The sequence below is a fragment of the Engraulis encrasicolus genome, chromosome 19 (genome assembly GCF_034702125.1).
Source record: "Engraulis encrasicolus isolate BLACKSEA-1 chromosome 19, IST_EnEncr_1.0, whole genome shotgun sequence".
Classification (NCBI taxonomy): domain Eukaryota; kingdom Metazoa; phylum Chordata; class Actinopteri; order Clupeiformes; family Engraulidae; genus Engraulis; species Engraulis encrasicolus.
Genome location: NC_085875.1, coordinates 35,790,839 through 35,808,739, shown reverse-complemented (window position 1 = coordinate 35,808,739; position 17,901 = coordinate 35,790,839). Strand labels below are relative to the sequence as shown.

Here is a 17,901-nt window from a genome sequence, read left to right as displayed (position 1 = left end):
AGACAGACAGTGCAGTGCAGTGCAGTACAGAGCTGGCTCACTGGAGCCCAGAGATGGCAGTGGTGGCCTGGGGGAACGCAAGGGGGCCCCTTGCACTCTTAGCTGTTAAGCAGGGCTGGACTTGGGGAGAAATAGGGTCCGCGCACTTTTGGCTTAAAGGGGCCCCTCATATAATTAGCTGGGCTCATAATTAGCGGCCCCGCACCATCATAGGGCCAAATGTTCTTTTTTTTTTACATTTCTGAAAATAGGGGCCCACGAGGGTGCGGGCCTACTGGGAAATGCCTGCTATGCCAGATGGCCAGTCCAGCCCTGCTCTTGTCAAGACTAAGGGGGCCGCGGTGCTCCAACGCTGATGGATCAGAGTGTTACTGTCTGTGACGATAAGGACCAAAAGAATCCCAGCACCACACCACACTAGTGGTGTGGATCGCCACTGCCCTCACAATCCGATTCGATCACAATTCGGGAGGTAGTAGATCCGATTCGATTTGATTCTATTAGATCCAATCCGATTCGATTCAATTCTACAATGCATTGCAATGCATTACATTTCTACTGAACGCAAAGCAAATGTTAAGCCATGATGAGGAAATACAAGTAGTCAGATACTGAGCAACAATTTATTGGCTGTTTTCTGTATCAGTCTGTATCAGTCTTGCAATGTTTTGAAGTGTTTTTATTTAATTTAACATTCATTTGCTCCCGAAATATCCATGGAAGTAATTGAAACTTAAAAAAATTGCCGGATTGATTCTGGAACTTGCCGGATCTGGATCTGGATTGTCCATGCCCCGGATCGATTCGGATCGCCAAATCGATCATTGTTGACACCACCACACCACACCATACCACAACGAATAGCCGCAATGAAGAGAATTTAATAAGGGTGTCAAACTCAAATTGACTGAGGGCCAAAATCAAAATCTGGAATGACGTCGCAGACCGAACTCAGAATTTATTTTTAGAAAGGACTAAAATTGTGCATGTATGCACTTTATACTTACACTACAGTTAAACTTCACACACACTCTTTCCTATCATATATGGCAATTAAAATCGGCCTGCACATATCGTCTTGCATTAGAGAGCGTGAGCCGTTTCATTGGCCTGGGTCCACTCATATTCCTGTGACACTGACACACCAAATTTCAAGTTCAAGAATTGTCTTGCAGGCCGAATAAAATGAATCCGCGGGCCAGATTTGGCCCCTGGGCCTGAGTTTGACATACTTGGACTATAACCTCAGCACAGTGTCACTGTGCTTGTGTGTGTGTATGTGTGTTTTCAGGGTACCAGAATGAGGGAGTGATAATACACTATATGCATGTGTGCACATGCGTGTGTGTCAGCCAGACACTGTCAGGATACTGAGGAGGATGGTGTGTGTGGGTGCGTGTGTTGTCTATTTGTATTTGTGTGTTATGACAAGAGTTGGGGGGGGCACAGTGGCTCGTCTGAGTCATCATCTCCTCCCTCCAGCAGGGGTCATCTGCCGGCTAATTCGTGAGTGCTAAACTGTTTGTTGGTACGCACTAATCACAGCAGTGTTTATGTAAGAAAGAAATACTTGGCGTGATGCGCACAAAACAAGGCAACATGGCTTTACAAAGCAGTATAAAAATAACTCCAAGCACCAGAGCTACGGGTTATATATATATATTTTAAAGTGTCTGATCTGAAGAGCGCGCAGGCTGACTTTTTTCCAGACATCTTTTTAATGAATTAAAAATCACATCATAACACGCTGAAGGGATCAAAAATGGCTGAGTCATGGTTCAGACATCACCCTCTGGGATCTAAGGTTAGCTTTGATGTGGTTCTATTTTACGCTTTATTGAAGACACTAATTTTCAAAAGGGGACACGTGATACGTTAATATTGGACTGAAATACTGTATTTGTGTTAATGCTTAAAAATCAACTTGCAGAAGCATCTCGCTAAACTTTCAATATTATGTGAAAGTTAATTCAGAAAGACTTGTATGGTGTTTATTCAGAAAACAAACTGAAGGCTTTCAAGGCTTTTGATGTGGTTTTAGGTATTTTACGCTTTATTGAATACACTAATTTTGATTAGATAATATTGGACGGAAATACTGTAGCTGTGTTAATGCTTGATTTAACCTGAGTTTATTTTCAAAATTAAGCCCTCTAGATACATAATTTGCAGAAGCATCTAGGTTAACTTTGAATTTCACTTAAAAGTTCGTTCAGAAGGTCTTGTACGGAGTTAATTCATAAAACCAACACTGGCAGGTTTTTTATTTAACTTTCATGATTTGACTTTCATGATTCATTTCACACAGCATACAGTACGTGTTTAACTCATACACTGTATATCATGTCACCGAATAGAATGTCATAGCAAAGAATGGAGTAAGTAGTACTATCATACGCATGATAATCCTACTTATCAAGACCCAGATATATTAAAAACACAACCAACAGTTTTTTAATAGTCTGATGGCAACAAACACCTGTCCATCAATTTACAGCCAGTGCTCTGTCCGGCCTGGACAAATTGTTTCTCCCTTAGTGCCTGAGCCTGCCACTCCACATGCAGGGCCTTAACCAGACATTTTCAAATACCAAGGTCAAATACTGTGTGCATACTGTACATTTAGAATGCTTCAAAAACTTCAGTCAAACTCTTAAGTTTGTTTTCATTAATCACTGCATTGAGGATAAATGGGGGTGACGTATGCAGACTGAATTTATCATTGTTGATCATATATCGATTTTCATCATAGATTCCTTTTACATTACTGAAAAAAAATACTGAGGACATGACCTCTGTGTCCTCTATGGTAGTTAGGGCCATGTCCACTTTCACAGCAGACATTTCTTTCAGATCACTAAAGAGAATACTGCTGCTCTGACTGCCTATAATCTCTGAGGGGCCTTCGTGAGGCGATCTGCGTCAGAAGCAGCTGAGACCAGAGCAAAAGAGCATCAGACATGTCCTTAGAGCTCAGACTTACAGACACTCAGACATTACTGAGACACCACAAGCACACATTTATATAACCACAAAGACACAGGCTGTGTGTGTGTGTGTGTGTGCGTGTGCTTGTGTGTGTGACTGATGTTGTCCAGTCAATTCTGTCAGTGTTAATCATATGTGACACATTTGCATGTTCACATGGGTCACACTCAATGTGTGTGTGTGTGTGTGTGTGTGTGTGTGTGTGTGTGTGTGTGTGTGTGTGTGTGTGTGTGTGTGTGTGTGTGTGTGTGTGTGTGTGTGTGTGTGTGTCTGTGTGTGTGTGTGTGTGTGTTTGCCATACATCTAGGAAATACAGAAAGTCGTGTCTGTCTATCATACCCAGGACGATGTCGCATCAAAAGTTTAAAAGTAGATTTTATGTCTGCCAAGGCATTTAAACTCCCATTCTGTTCCTTTCAAGTGAATGAATATGTTTGTTATGTGCTTCTTGGCTCAGAAAACCACGCGCCAGGTCGCCGCGATGATCGGTGTTTGCATGGCTTAATTTAAATGCCATCGTTTTAATTGACTCTGTCTAGGCGAAACAGAGGCAGGCGCGCAGGCAGCAGGCAGCAATCCTCCACCTCCCTTCCCCTCCCCTCCTCTCCTCTCCAACTGCTCCCTCCCTCCTCCCCTCCCCTCCCTCCATAACATCCCAATAAATGAGTGTTATTACATTAAAGGTCAGCGCGGAGAGGGCTGCTGCTCCAGCCTGTCTGGGTTGGCGAGGAGGGGGTGGGGTGTTTGGGGAGTGATTTGGAGATGGGTGTGGGTGGACGAGGGTGCAGCAGGGGTGTGGTGCGGGGGGTTATGGGTGGAGGACTTTAATCATCTCCGATTTGAATTCAAATGAGAGAGCAGCGAATGTACGCATGATGTAACCGGAGAGGACGCGGACGCAACGTGCCGGACGGCTGACTGGCGACCCACTCCTTTCACCAGTAGAAACTTGCTTTCTCCTCGATGTATCAAAAAGAGATTGTTGGGGAGAACCATGGCCCAGCTCTGGCCCAAATACGGGCCTTAATATAAAGGAACACTATGCCAGTTCACACAGAGCCGGTGTTATATAACCTTATTGTCACCAAATGGTAATGTGCATGTCCTAATCTTTTACTTAAAGATCAACTTCCACTAAAAAATGATTATACTCGCTCCTTTTGAAAAACGGAGGGTCACCCCCAGTTATATACACATGCTACTACGTGTCCCAGTGGTGCGTCACCTCCACAGGCTGTGTATCCCAATTGATATAAACATACAGAGCCATGATGGTGAACACAGCAATATTGATGAAATGACGATGAAAGTTGATCTTTAAAACTCTTGCCAATGTCATAGGACTGCTTTTATGATTTACCATCTGCATGAAGGTCAGTCAGTCAATTAGATGGTTATTACCCATTACTAGTAGACTTGACTTACAATACTGCAAGTCAAATGAACATTTCCTTGTCAGCCCCAGTAGTCTGTAGGGCAAAAAGGGGGATTATGAAAACCAACCAAAAGTTGCATAGAATGGCTTTAAATGGGATCACAGCCAGAAGCATGGAATCATATAAAAACCACAAAAAGTTGCATAACATTGCTCTAGCCCCATACAATGCATGCCGTTCCACCAGTGGAACATTGTAATAGTTATTGAAAATACTTAAACATCACAGGACTGCACTACTATGACATTACAAAGGGCCTTTAGTAATATATTACGATTTGGTCATTGCCATTCTGGTAACAGCAAACGTATTACGGGGGTCATGTCCTAACGGGTTAATGACAGACCAGACAGCGGAATTGGATCTTCTGTTCTATGGTTCCACTCGTGGAACATCATAACAGCTGTAGGCCATCATCCGACCTGATGATGAATGAGGATCTCCGGTGTGTTTTGACAGAGCGCCATGGTGACGCGGCGTGGGTGACTTGTCTGCCATTATGGGATGCTGAGGCAGACAGACTAAAGCCCTGGCTGCTATACCGCCTGTCTCTACCTCTGCTGCTGATGCTGCTGCTGCTGCTGGCGGTACGGTGCCTTAGCACAGTGGTTTTCAAAGTGGGGGCCAGGGACCCCTGGGGGGCCGCAAAGGGGTGCCAGGGGGTCCGTGGCAGGTTGGAAGAAAAAGTATGGCAAAAATAATAATAATTTATTAAGTAATGTACACCAAAATAAGCAAAAATAAACAAAAAAATTCCCATTAGTTGAGAACTGCATTATAATAATATTATTATAATTCTAATAACCAAGACAATGGTTGTGAAAGAGAGTGAACAAAAATAAATAGTGTGGCACGGCCCGTGGCTGGAATCTATCGGTACATGGGGGGCCTTGTCATGATAAAGTTTGGGAACCCCTGCCTTAGCACACTATTAACGGCGCAACCAGACAGAGTGAAGCGAAGGTCATGGGAGGTCTGTGTAGACCATATGGCCATTTAGCATGGTGTCATTACAGTAAGACACAGGTCAGGGTGAAGCTGCCACACTACGCAGCATTATTTACCTCTGTGAGGCGAGGGGCACATCACATAGTCAGTAGACAGTGGTCAATGTGAATGGCTAGGTGCGTGGTATGCCTCGGGTGGGTAGCAGCGGTAGAAAGAAGAAATACACGGCAGACAGTCTGAACACAGGCAATGCTGCATGTTATATGTCTGCCATAAACATTGGATATTTGGTGGGGGCAGCAGGAGTTTGCATCTATTCCATATAGTATATAACAATTATGGTAAACCTTTCAACTCATAGACCTGGAGTATTGCTGCAGTGCCCCTGGCTGGCCTGGACCGGTCTGTATTTTGTCTCCAGGAGCGACACTTTCTGCCGATTACTGGGAGATTGAGGAGAGTTTATGCTTTCCCTCTGTGCTGGGCTCTACATGCACCGTGCAACTGTGCTCCCCAATCCAGACAGTTACAAAAAACAACAGCTCGATTAATATACAAACACACCAGGAAGTGCACACACACACACACACACACACACACACACACACACACACACACACACACACACACACACACACACACACACACACACACACACACACACACACACACACACACACACACACAGCCCCGATTTTTAAACCATTACACAAAAACAGAACAAAAAACAAAAACAAAAACAAAGACAAACTGAGTAGCATGAAATAGGGCAACGGCAGCAGGCTCCACCCGCCATTCATTAGTACCGTACGCTGTTTCTATTTCATTATTACACTGAAACCTCTCAGCCAGCCTTCTGGTTAATTAATCCGCATGAGTCATTGCACACAAAACATTTGCATAAAGAAAAAAAAAGAGAGAGAGAGAGAGAGAGAGAGAGAGAGAGAGAGAGAGAGAGAGAGAGAGAGAGAGAGAGAGAGAGAGAGGGCTAAAACTGTACGGGGTAAAAGGCTGTTAATGCTGGCTGTATGTGTGGGGGTCATCCACTAAGCCCACCGCAGAGGACAACAGAGATGCCCTTTCATTCGGGTGACTCCACTCCACTCACAACCATCAATCTCTGGGTTTATATGTCAGGAAATAAAAACTGATTCAATACGGACCGTTCTGCACAGTCCCCTGTACATACAGTAGTATATATGTGTGTGCAGGGTCGCTGACAGTTTTGGCTGGGCCCAGGATAAAGTCATCTGAAAGGGCCCCCCACTCAATACATACAATGTAGCGATCCATTCCTGGGCCCCTTGTCTCCCTGGGCCCGAGAAAACTGACCCATTTGTCCCCCCCCCACCCCTGTCAGCTTCCCTGTGTGTGTGTACGTACTGTATGTATATAGTACAGTTAGACTCGAGCAACCCGCTGCGTATTTATTACACTTTCATTCTGGCAGCTGTGTCACATCATCTGTTTGACGAGACAACACCTCTCCTCTCCTCTCCGCTCCGCATTCTCTGATTACAATTCCTTCCTGTCCTGGTTCCGCCAATCAATAACGCCTTTCATGCCGACACAGGACACAGGACGCTATCCGGACCGGGCGGCATAATAACTCATGCTTTGTTCCAATGCCCGGTGACTGGAGATAAAGTGTATAGGCATTGATCTGACAAATATTTGACTTTTTTTTCCCCTGTACGGTACATCTCTGTAAATTATATTTATTTGCTAAAGGACATGTCTGACAAATCAGACGGTTATTGCTCAAAATGTATCATCCCTCCTCACAAGGACGAGGCTAGAGAGCTGTAGACATGGAAACTTTCAGTACATCGACATTGTTAGAGCAAGGATTTGTTGCACACAATTTTAAACCAACTATCACTTTATGATGCCAGAAGCCAGGTGGTAATACATGTTTTCCGCAATCAGAAACATTTAAGATTAGATAAACTGATGCTTTGACTATTTCAAGCTAAACATCTGATTTAAATTACTCATTCCAAAATCTTGAAACCACGGTTGCTGTGATGTTGTTGAATACTGTATTCTGCTTGCTAGGATATGGCACGCATCTGTGAAACTGAACGCTGAGCCTGGCTGGCGGATCACAGGGCATCTTCGTGTCCCGTCTTTTGTCAACATCGGCAACAGCAACAGTTGTGGGTCCAAACTAAAAGATGAATTTGGTGTCTAAACACAAACAGCTGTTCGGCTAGTGACAGAGGGAATATACTGTGGGCATAAATCATGTAACTGGAGACATATCTGACAACAGGGGCGAGGGATGGAGGAGGCTTGTGCAGCAAGATGTTTAGATTACCCTGCCTGTGTGCGTGTGCGTGTGTGTGTGTGTGTGTGTGTGTGTGTGTGTGTGTGTGTGTGTGTGTTTGTGTGTGTGTGTGTGTGTGTGTGTGTGTGTGTGTGTGTGTGTGTGTGTGTGTGTGTGTGTGTGTGTGTGTGTGTGTGTGTGTGTGTGTGTTTGTGTGTGTGCGTGCGCGTGCGTGCGTGCGTACATCCTTGTGTGTGAGATCTGTTGGGTGTGATGTTTTTCCGTGGATCCTGTCAACATCAATCTCATGTGACACATTGCATGTTCACACGAGGGCCATGAATACCACAAGTCAAACACTAGTGTGCAATACCCAATTCCATACAACAGAGGGCAGTAGCGAGGCCGTACCTTCCATACCAAAGCACTCCTGGGGTCCCTTTCCATTATCCTAACTCCCATCCTCCCTTGTGCTTGTGGCCTTTTGATGACATCGGAAGACATCATTGATGATGACAGAATTTTGATTCAATATCTCACAAAAGCGTGATTCAAAGGTCATTTTCTCATTTGCAATCAGGATGTTGAATTGGGAAAAGTCCCCCAAAAGTTGTTGTGGCGAGGGTGACAATGGGGAAACTTGATTGTTTTGTCCACGGAGGCGGGGCGTCAGCAAAGTGTGAGGCCACAAGCACAGGTGGAGGACAGGAGTTAGGATAATGGACTGTACCCATGATGATATCAACAGTACTTGCCAAGCAAGCACCACACATGCTGTCTCCACTCCAATTCATTTCATCATTTCAATACATTACAACGAGCAGTAATCTTTTATCCAAAGCAACTTAGATATAACAGGGTAGGTCATACAGTATATCACGAAAGTGAATACACCCCTCACAGTTTTGCAGATGTTTGAGTATATCTTTTCATAGGAAAGCATTACAGAAATGTAACTTTGACACAATGATTAGTGACCTCTTAACAACATATTTAACCACTTAAATCCTATGGAGAATATCATGATCTGCTTCAGTAGTCACAGTGCATGTTGACATGTATGTTTCTTTTAGGTGTATTTCAAATTGCCAATGTTGACAGCATTCATGCATCCCCAAACCATGTCAGTCCCACTACCATGCTTGGCTTATGAGAGGATACACCTTTTTTGTACAACTCACTTGTTTACCACCACACATGCTTGACACCATCTAAAGCAAATTTGCTTATCTTGGTCTCAAGAGAGATGAACAGACCAAGGATATGGATCACTGGAACCATGTTGTGTGATCTGAAGAGACCAAGATAAACAAATTTGCTTTAGATGGTGTCAAGCATGTGTGGTGGTAAACAAGTGAGTTTTACAAAAAAGGTGTATCCTCTCGTAAGCCAAGCATGGTAGTGGGACTGACATGGTTTGGGGATGCATGAATGCTGTCAACATTGGCAATCTGAAATACACCTAAAAGAAACATGCATGTCAACATGCACTGTGACTACTGAAGCAGATCATGATATTCTCCATAGGATTGCATTCAAATATCACACCAATCTATTTAAGCCAGATGCAGACTCAAAATTTAAAAGTTCAATGCAAAGAAAGGTTGAAACGCACACTGATGACCTCCCTTGTCATCCCTTTTCATTTCGTTTCATTTCAAGACGATTCGAGCCAACATAGCCCCTTCTCTACCGGATTTTTATCTGGGGTGTACTCACTTTTGTGAGTACATGTTCAAACATTAATGGTTGTATTTTGTTTTTTTCTGAGTGAACAAGAAATTTAAGCGGTTAAATATGTTGTTAAAAGGTCACTAATCATTGTGTCAAAGTTACATTTCTGTAATGCTTTCCTATGAAAAGATATACTCAAAAATCTGCAAAACTGTGAGGGGTGTATTCACTTTCGTGATATACTGTAGGTAAGCGGTAAGAGTGTCGGACTTGTAATCCAAAGGTTGCCGGTTCGACTCCCGACCCGCCAGGTTGGTAGGGGGAGTAATTAACCAGTGCTCTCCCCCATCCGCCTCCATGACTGAGGTACCCTGAGCATGGTACCGTCCCGCCGCACAGCTCCCTTGGGGCGCCATTAGGGGCTTGCACGGGTATGCAATTTCGTTGTATGCAGTGTTCACTTGTGTGCTGTGGAGTGCTGTGTCACAATGACAATGGGAGTTGGAGTTTCCCAATAGGGCTTTCACTCAATACATTACAATTACCAGGGATCTTTTATCGAATGCAACTTAGATATAACAGGGTATTGGTTACACTCCCTGGAGTGTGTGTGAGGTTAGGTCAATGCCTTACTTCAGCCATTACCAGGGTGGGATTTGAACCGGTAAACCTCCAATTCCTAAACCCCCTGCCTAACTAATAGGCCACAACACACAGATACTAATGAACTCCCTCCCGAAACTAGCGAAGTGAAATAAACTGATGGATCAGGACAGACATCTACAGTACCACACACCCACACACCCACACACAGCATACAAAATGTCAGTTTTTGAAAGTCTGACAAACAGCAACACAAACTTCCACACGACTTGCTGCAGAAATAAATGTCAGGGTGACCGTGACTCACGTCGTGGGCGCCAGGTCTGGTGGTCTCTCGCTGGCCTCGGGGAAGGCGGGCTGCGGGGGCTCCCCGATGGGCACGCAGCCCAGCGAGCGACTGATGGCGTGGCTCAGCTTCTTGGCCGGAGACTTCTGCAAGGAGGGCACGACAGAGACACAACACTACGCTTCAAACATCGGACAACACCATTTACACTACACAATGCCCCTACTATACAATCCACTGATGACGTGGCTCAGCTTCTTGGCCAGAGACTTCTGCAAGGAGGGCACGACAGAGACACAACACTACGCTTCAGACATCGGACAACACCATTAACACTACACAATGCCCCTACTATACAATCCACTGATGACGTGGCTCAGCTTCTTGGCCAGAGACTTCTGCAAGGAGGGCACGAGCATGACAGAGACACAACACTACACTTCAGACATCGGGCAACACCATGTACACTACGCTCAGTGGCTGGTACAGACATGGTGCTAAAACTGTTGGGGTGGTGCAACTTCCGACTGCTTTACTAGGCTATAGATTATATATAGGCTATAGATTATATCAGGTCATTTTTGTCATATGCTTTTGATCGTGAAGCATTTGCAGATTAAGGCGTGGCTCAGCTTCTTGGCCGGAGACACAACACTACGCTTCAGACATCGGGCAACATCATGTACTGTACACTACGCTCAGTGCCCTGTGCAGACATTTTTGGGGGGCATGTGGACTACGCAACCATTTACACCACGTACTGTAACCATGTGTGTCAGCTGAACTAAATGCAACTACTATACAATCCACTGAAGCCGGGAGTCAGGTAACGGTAAGTAAGCGTCTCAATGTGGAGCTACACTATAGTCATAATACCTTTTGAAGTTATACCTTTCCCCCAAAAGGCTTCTTTACTTATGGCCATGGGAATAAAAAAATGACTGAAACAAATTATCTTTCTGACATAAAGTAGGGCTGGGCGGTATACCGTTAAAAAAACGTGACAACGGTTTTCACCTACACAAGGTTCACTTTTTGATGAGAGAAGGGTTTTTTTTTGTTTTTATTCCAAAAAAGTAATTAAAATAGAAATGGAGATAAATTAAAATTCAGGATTTTATCTCATTTTTAAATTTAATTTCAGCCTTTTCTTCAGAAACATTGAGATGTGGGGGAAAATCGCCACTTATGAAAAAACATTGTGCAGAGAACCGTGATATTCATTTTCATCAAGAAAACCGTGATACGCATTTTTTCCAGAACCGCCAAGCCCTAATATAAAGTCACATTTGGTGTTCACAGGCTTATTATCACTTGATTTAACCCCAAACCCCTTGCTTTAATCAAAATGAATAAAACCCACAATTCACTGAAAAAGGGGGACACGTCCATGAAATTATACTTTCATCATGACACAGTCAAAGGCTTTAACCATAAAAATGGATGTGATTCAAGTCTACCTCGAACTGCACTGTTCTGTAAGTGTGGAAGAGAGTTTGTCATTCTCAGCACTGGCAATTATGGAAAAACTCACGGCTCAGCTATTTATGAGGTCGGCTTAAAAGGGGCCAATCTAGGCACAACTGAGGGCTTTCTGGAGTTTTTAATAGGGGCACTTTGCTATTACCAAGAATATGACAGCCATCGCTACTAAAAGATGGTAAAGATGCTGTTTTTATTTTCCAGTCTCTCTCTCTCTCTCTCTCTCTCTCTCTCTCTCTCTCTCTCTCTCTCTCTCTCTCTCCTCTGCGTTTCCGGACCTTCCCCGGCCTTATCATCGCCATCTGAGAGGAAGAGGGGAGTCGATGGAAATTGGATTGGGCGATCGGAGCGAAGCGAATCACTTCCCAGCATCCCATTTCCGCCCAGTGAGCAAGCAAGCAAGCAGGCAGGCAGAGACAATGCGGCTGTGGCCCTTTAAAAAGATTCAATCAGTGGCGGCCGGGTTCCTTGGATGAAGCCAAAGCGGACAGGACAGCAATCTAAGATATATATTTAGGAAAGGGTAGAGCTGACTGAGCCTTTCTGCCTGCCCTGCCCCCACCGTCCACCCGTTTCCCTGTGCCCCTTAAACTGCTGGCTGCAGCTATGAATAGTCAAGGTAAAAGCACTCATTTCAGCGCTGTGCAAGTCATCAGGGACCGGCTAATTGGTGACACTAATAGAGAAGGCCAAAGCCCAGTGCCTTTAATGGGGAACAAAGAACAGGACACATCAAGCTGGGGTGGGTGGACTGTTTTTTTTTTCTTACAAGCCTTTGGATTTTCATGCCGCAGGCAAGTTTGCAATTAGGTGGTCTGACTGCTACATAACATAATAAAGCCATTAGCTGAGGGTGCAGAGGGTGCATTCTAGAGGTGTTCGGAAGTTTGGAGTTTGGGTACTCTACTGTCCACCGACATACAGAGAGTTTGGGTAACACTTTAGAGCACGTTAGTAGCCACTAACTCATGCCTGTCTAAGTGAGTTGTAAGACATGAATTAAGCGATATCAAGGTCCTTATTTTGATTGCATCAATAAAAAAGGCCTACTGACAACGAACTAGACATTTCTGAAATTACTTTGCTTAACAGATGACGTAAGTAAGTCACTTTTACAGACAGTTAGGAATGTATTAGAGGTTAACCTGTGAACCCTATTATAGTGTAAGTAAAGGGTCACCATACTTTGTGTTACTAAACTACTCATAATGACTTATTAACCTTGATGAATCCCATCCACTAACCCTAACTTTTTTATTTCAGTTTCAATAGATGGCAAATAGCTTCAGATACTGTAGATGGTCTGTTAGACCAGTGGTTCTCAACCTTTTTTGAACAAACGCTTTCTTGGCCTCATCAACAGTCAGATGTCTCTGGTGTGTTCCATACCTTCCAAAAGCAATTTTGATTCCAAATTGTCCAGATTTTTTTTTCACTTTTTCTAAAAGGATAAACTTTGGTTGACAATTTCAACTTCATCTTGGCCTCACCCATTTTTTTGCATTACCAATCGCCAAATCGTTCTGTCACTTTGTAGGAGGGTTTAAGGGCATGGTATTGCCCAAGTATTTGTGATGGGCAGAAATACACGTATATGGCCACCAGGAAGAAAACATAATACCTACGAGAACTTGCCCGACTCTGCCCAAAAAGAAGCAAAATGAAAGGCTCTAGTCCACCACCAGACTACCATGTAAGCACTAGGGGTGGGTATTGCCAACCACCTCCCAATACGATACGCATCCCGATACAGGGGTCACGATAAGATACGTATCGCGATACATGTGCATCCTGATGCAGTAATGCGAATCGCAATGTTTTAGACCTACATTTTTCTTTTAAATACATTTTTCTATTTTTTTTTTTTTTTACATTTTTAAGAAAATAGACATGAAGGACCAAATGTTGCTTTTTCCTGTAGAGCAACAGTTACACTGCAGTGAATGTAAAAGACTGCCTTCACAAAGCTGTAGGTCTGGCAGTTGCTGTGTGGCAATTCAAATTATGCTATTAAATGAAGTATCGATACTGACACCTCCGATACGATACGCTTATCACCCAGTGAGCAGACGGAACGTCTTCTGATTGGCTGAGCAGGTGTCCTTTATTCCACGGCAGCAGGACACCTATGATGTCATGCGGGCGTGCGGGCGTCCAAGTTGCTTCTTTTCTAACTTTCTGGCGAAATGCCGTTACTAGTTCTATCACATCTGGTTGTCTAGTGAAGACTGCGTCGTTAGTTCTATCGCATCTGGTTGTCTAGTCAAGACCCCGTTACTAATTCTATCACATCTGGTTGTCAAGTCAAAAACCCAGTCGTCAATTCTATCACATTTGGTTGTCAAGTCACCCCAACATTCTGCGCGCGTCCTTAAATGCCTCCGATAGAGGCGCGTCTCACTAGATTAGGAAGTGGTGCCCATAGCAACGTACCAAGCGCAGTGGTGAATCTACTTTCTCACAAAGTCTTAGATCAACATATTAATAAATTAATACTTAAACGCTGGTAACCGGGTGATAAGCGTAATAGCGGCCTTCGAGGTGTCCCGATATCAAGGGAAAATGGACTTGGCGAAGCGAACAGCCCTTCGACTGCGCCGTCGAGCTGTTTAGAACACTCCGCCTCGTCCATTATTTCCCTTGATATCGGGACACCTCGTCGGCCGCTATTCCATACATATCGTGAAGAGGCCCGTGACGATATATCCCGATACGGATATTTTGAACACACCCCTAGTAAGCACCCTCATCCTGCAGCCAGCCCATGGTCCTGCTGCAGTGTACCTACCCAGGAGGAGTGCTCCTTCATCTGGTGCTGGTTGCTGTGGGGACCGTTGGCATGGCCGCGCCAGAAGCAGCTCTGGCAGAGCTGGTAGCCGTGGCACTGTTGGCATCGGTAACGAAAGCCCATCATGCTCTCACTGTGGCAGTAAGAGCACTCCACCGGGTGGAAGACTATGGAAGAAATGAAGAAAGAAAGACAGAAAGAAAGAAAGAAAGAAAGAAAGAAAGAAAGAAAGAAAGAAAGAAAGAAAGAAAGAAAGAAAGAAAGAAAGAAAGAAAGAGATAGGGAAAGACAAATGCAGAGGAGGGGATGGAAAGATGGAACATGGATATGGTCACGGGATAGTACAAACCTAGTTGTGATTTTATGACACTGAAGCTGGCGATTATTTACAACATTAAAACAAATAGCTGACCACTAATTTCAAAGTGAAGGTTACCTTGATGTACCTTTAACGTGCATTTCTAAAAACAGTCAAGAGCTTGGATGTATGATCACATGGTCTTATTTTAAGACTAAACAGAATCATTGGTAGTTTCAGAGATGTTCTATGGTAGGTGTACAATTATTACAATGAATGTTCTTATATAAAACAAGGCCAGTTGTGGGGCTATCCATACCAAAGATTATTTAAGTACATAGAGATATGCCAATGTAATAGGTTGCTATGGGCACCTAACATGACCAGGTTCCGGTCTGCCTAAAGGGGCGTGTCATAATGATCCTAGCACTGAATAGAACAGTCCTTAGGTCTGCCTAGGTCTGCCTAAAGGGGGACCCCCTCCCCCTTGCAATTGTAGAACCCGGAAACAATGGGCCAATGGAACCTCTCTCTCTCTACTCTCTCTGTCCATACCGTTCTCCACATGGGCCAGCCGGTGCATGAGGGGCAGCCAGACAAGGCACTGGGGGGGCGGGTCGGCCGTCAGCACGTCCAGAAAGGTGTTCAACTGGATCTTCTTCTGGACACAATCACACACACAGCAACAAACACAGCACTTACATTACACTAAGAGGGGGCTTGGAGAAGGAAGTAGGGGGAGAGTTAAAATGAGTGTGGATTGGATGTGTGTGTGTGTGTGTGTGTGTGTGTGTGTGTGTGTGTGTGTGTGTGTGTGTGTGTGTGTGTGTGTGTGTGTGTGTGTGTGTGTGTGTGTGTGTGTGTGTGTGTGTGTGTGTGTGTGTGTGTGTATGTGTGCATATTATGTGTGCGTGTGTACTTGTAGGTTCATGTAGAGGTGTTTATGTGTGTGTGCATGAACTGTATATGTGCATGTGTGTGTGTGCCTGCACATGCATGTTTGAGTCTGCTTGCACGTGCATGTGTGTGTGTGTGTTTGGTGTGTTCATGTAAAGGCATGTGTGGTGGCTGAGAGAAATAACAAAAGGCAAAAAAATGTGCCTGCTAGAAATAGCACAAGTGTGCCTGAGGGCAAACATGAGAGACAGGTAGTGTTGGAAGCCTAGAAAAACACGTGAGAGCAAAAATAAGACACAAAAGGCGATGGGCAAGGACACATAACAGTAACAGTGTGTTGTGAGTAGGCACATTACCTGCTGTGGGAAGCAGGTGCGGACGGAGTGTTCGGTGTATCCGAAGGACGGGCCCTCAAACACGGCGGTGGGCAGCTTCAGAACCTCCCGCAGGAAGTGGTCGAACTTGGGGAAGAGCATGGTCCCGCTGGAGTCGGAGATCTGGGAGAAGATGTCTACCAGGTAGAAGAAGGGTGGCCACTAGTCAAGTCAAGTGAACTTTATTATTGTCAAACTCTAGTCTTAACTCTAGTCTAGACATAAATGACATTACCCAGAGGATTTGAAATTGCACCACACCAGAGGTGCAGTTTACTAAACAAATATGTACACATTACAAACACAATGTGCACACACACAACAAAGCATACAGGACATGCAGAACAGAATTCATATACACACATACACGCGCACACACATGTACACACGCACGCATATGCACACGCAGACACACACACAATATGGTTGCATCAGGGCACAGCCCATTACATATTCCTTTTTACAAGAATGCTAGTGACCAATTCATAACATATTACTAAAGACTAATGTTCTACTAGTATAATTAAGCTTTTTAATGAAGAGTAAAGCGTTTCGCTGGCAGAATGGTGCACAATACAAGACTACCGTGTCCATCCCATTTACATGGAAATGGCATATACTGTACAAAAACTGAAAATTACTGGACAAAACTTCAACCCCCAAACTGGCTAGTGGTTACACAACTGGTAACTGGAAGCACTCCATTCGTGTCCATAAAATAGGCAAATATACAAGCCTGGGATGACTGTGCATTTAATTGTTTCCCTTACAGCAACACAAAAGAGCTCTGTTTGTTCTTATTTAAGAAAGCACATATCCTATGTCTTTGTGTGAAATGTTGTCCTTGAAAAGACAAGAAATGCTTGTGTGCGCGTTACTACATCCTTCACAGGACAACTTTCTGGAAAATATTTAGGGCTAATACTGCCCTCCTGTGTCTATAGCCGGTACTCACTCAATGAAGTGGGCACAAGGGTGCAGTAGCCTCAAAGACCTTAATTTCCTCTCTGAGAGTTAGACTCATGGGCCCGTGCTGTACAATACAATTCACATATTCGCTTAAAAACATAGCTCAGCGCCTTTTTCCCATTCGCTCAAACAGCCACAGTGAGTGACCATCATTTAACTTTGGTGTGATTACACTATAAAGGCACTGACTAGAGGGTCATAAAAGCACTGATGGTGGAATTAGTGCCACCCTCCCCCAGCCTCTGAGGTTGTAAATGTGGCAGAGGTGAAGGATACTTACAGCGCAGTTTATCTACAATTTTCCCGCCGCACATGGTAGCCAGCATGGACTTCATGGCGAACACGGTAAGTTTTCCTCTGCCTTCACTGTGAAAGATAGGAGAAAAAAAACAACGCAAACATTGACATCAAACATTATCACCATCATCAAACCAGTTATCTCATTGCAGTGAGATTGAGTGGAAAATTGATGCATGTTGATAAGAGGTTTCCTCAAAACATTCAAATGCTTTCAAAGCGTCTGGATACTTGATTAGAACGTGCATTTTCATCTGGCATTCTTCATTGGTTAACGGTCCCTAATCAACATAAGGCTCTGAAAAGCAAACATGAATTAAATCACTCATCATCAGGATATACACCCAGACAGCTAATCACATTCAGATGGTTATCTACAACACCTCCATCCACTGACCACCAGATTACTCAAAGACAGTAGATATTCAGGCATATTCAGAGACAGTACTGCAAGCAATAAAGTATGTCATGGGTGGAAGATGGTTAAATGTAATTGTTAAGAGGTAGAGACACTCAATAGTACTCCCGATGGTCAAAACAGACGAAACAGAATCCTCAGGAATTAAAAAAATTGAGTGGAGATTCTCAAGAA

At 44.1% G+C, this 17,901-nt stretch overlaps 1 protein-coding gene across 1 annotated transcript in view; it reads right to left on the bottom strand.

The window, feature by feature from the left end:
• The window catches only part of dtnbb (dystrobrevin, beta b), a 66,719-nt gene that overhangs the window by 37,297 nt on the left and 11,521 nt on the right, over nt 1-17,901 (bottom strand). Inside the window, exons 6-10 of the mRNA XM_063184255.1 lie at nt 17,293-17,378; nt 16,026-16,180; nt 15,328-15,430; nt 14,475-14,641; nt 10,226-10,350 (exon numbers count right to left, since the gene is read on the bottom strand). Of these exons, the coding sequence (XP_063040325.1) occupies nt 10,226-10,350; nt 14,475-14,641; nt 15,328-15,430; nt 16,026-16,180; nt 17,293-17,378 (636 nt within the window). The remainder of the gene's footprint in view (nt 1-10,225; nt 10,351-14,474; nt 14,642-15,327; nt 15,431-16,025; nt 16,181-17,292; nt 17,379-17,901) is intronic.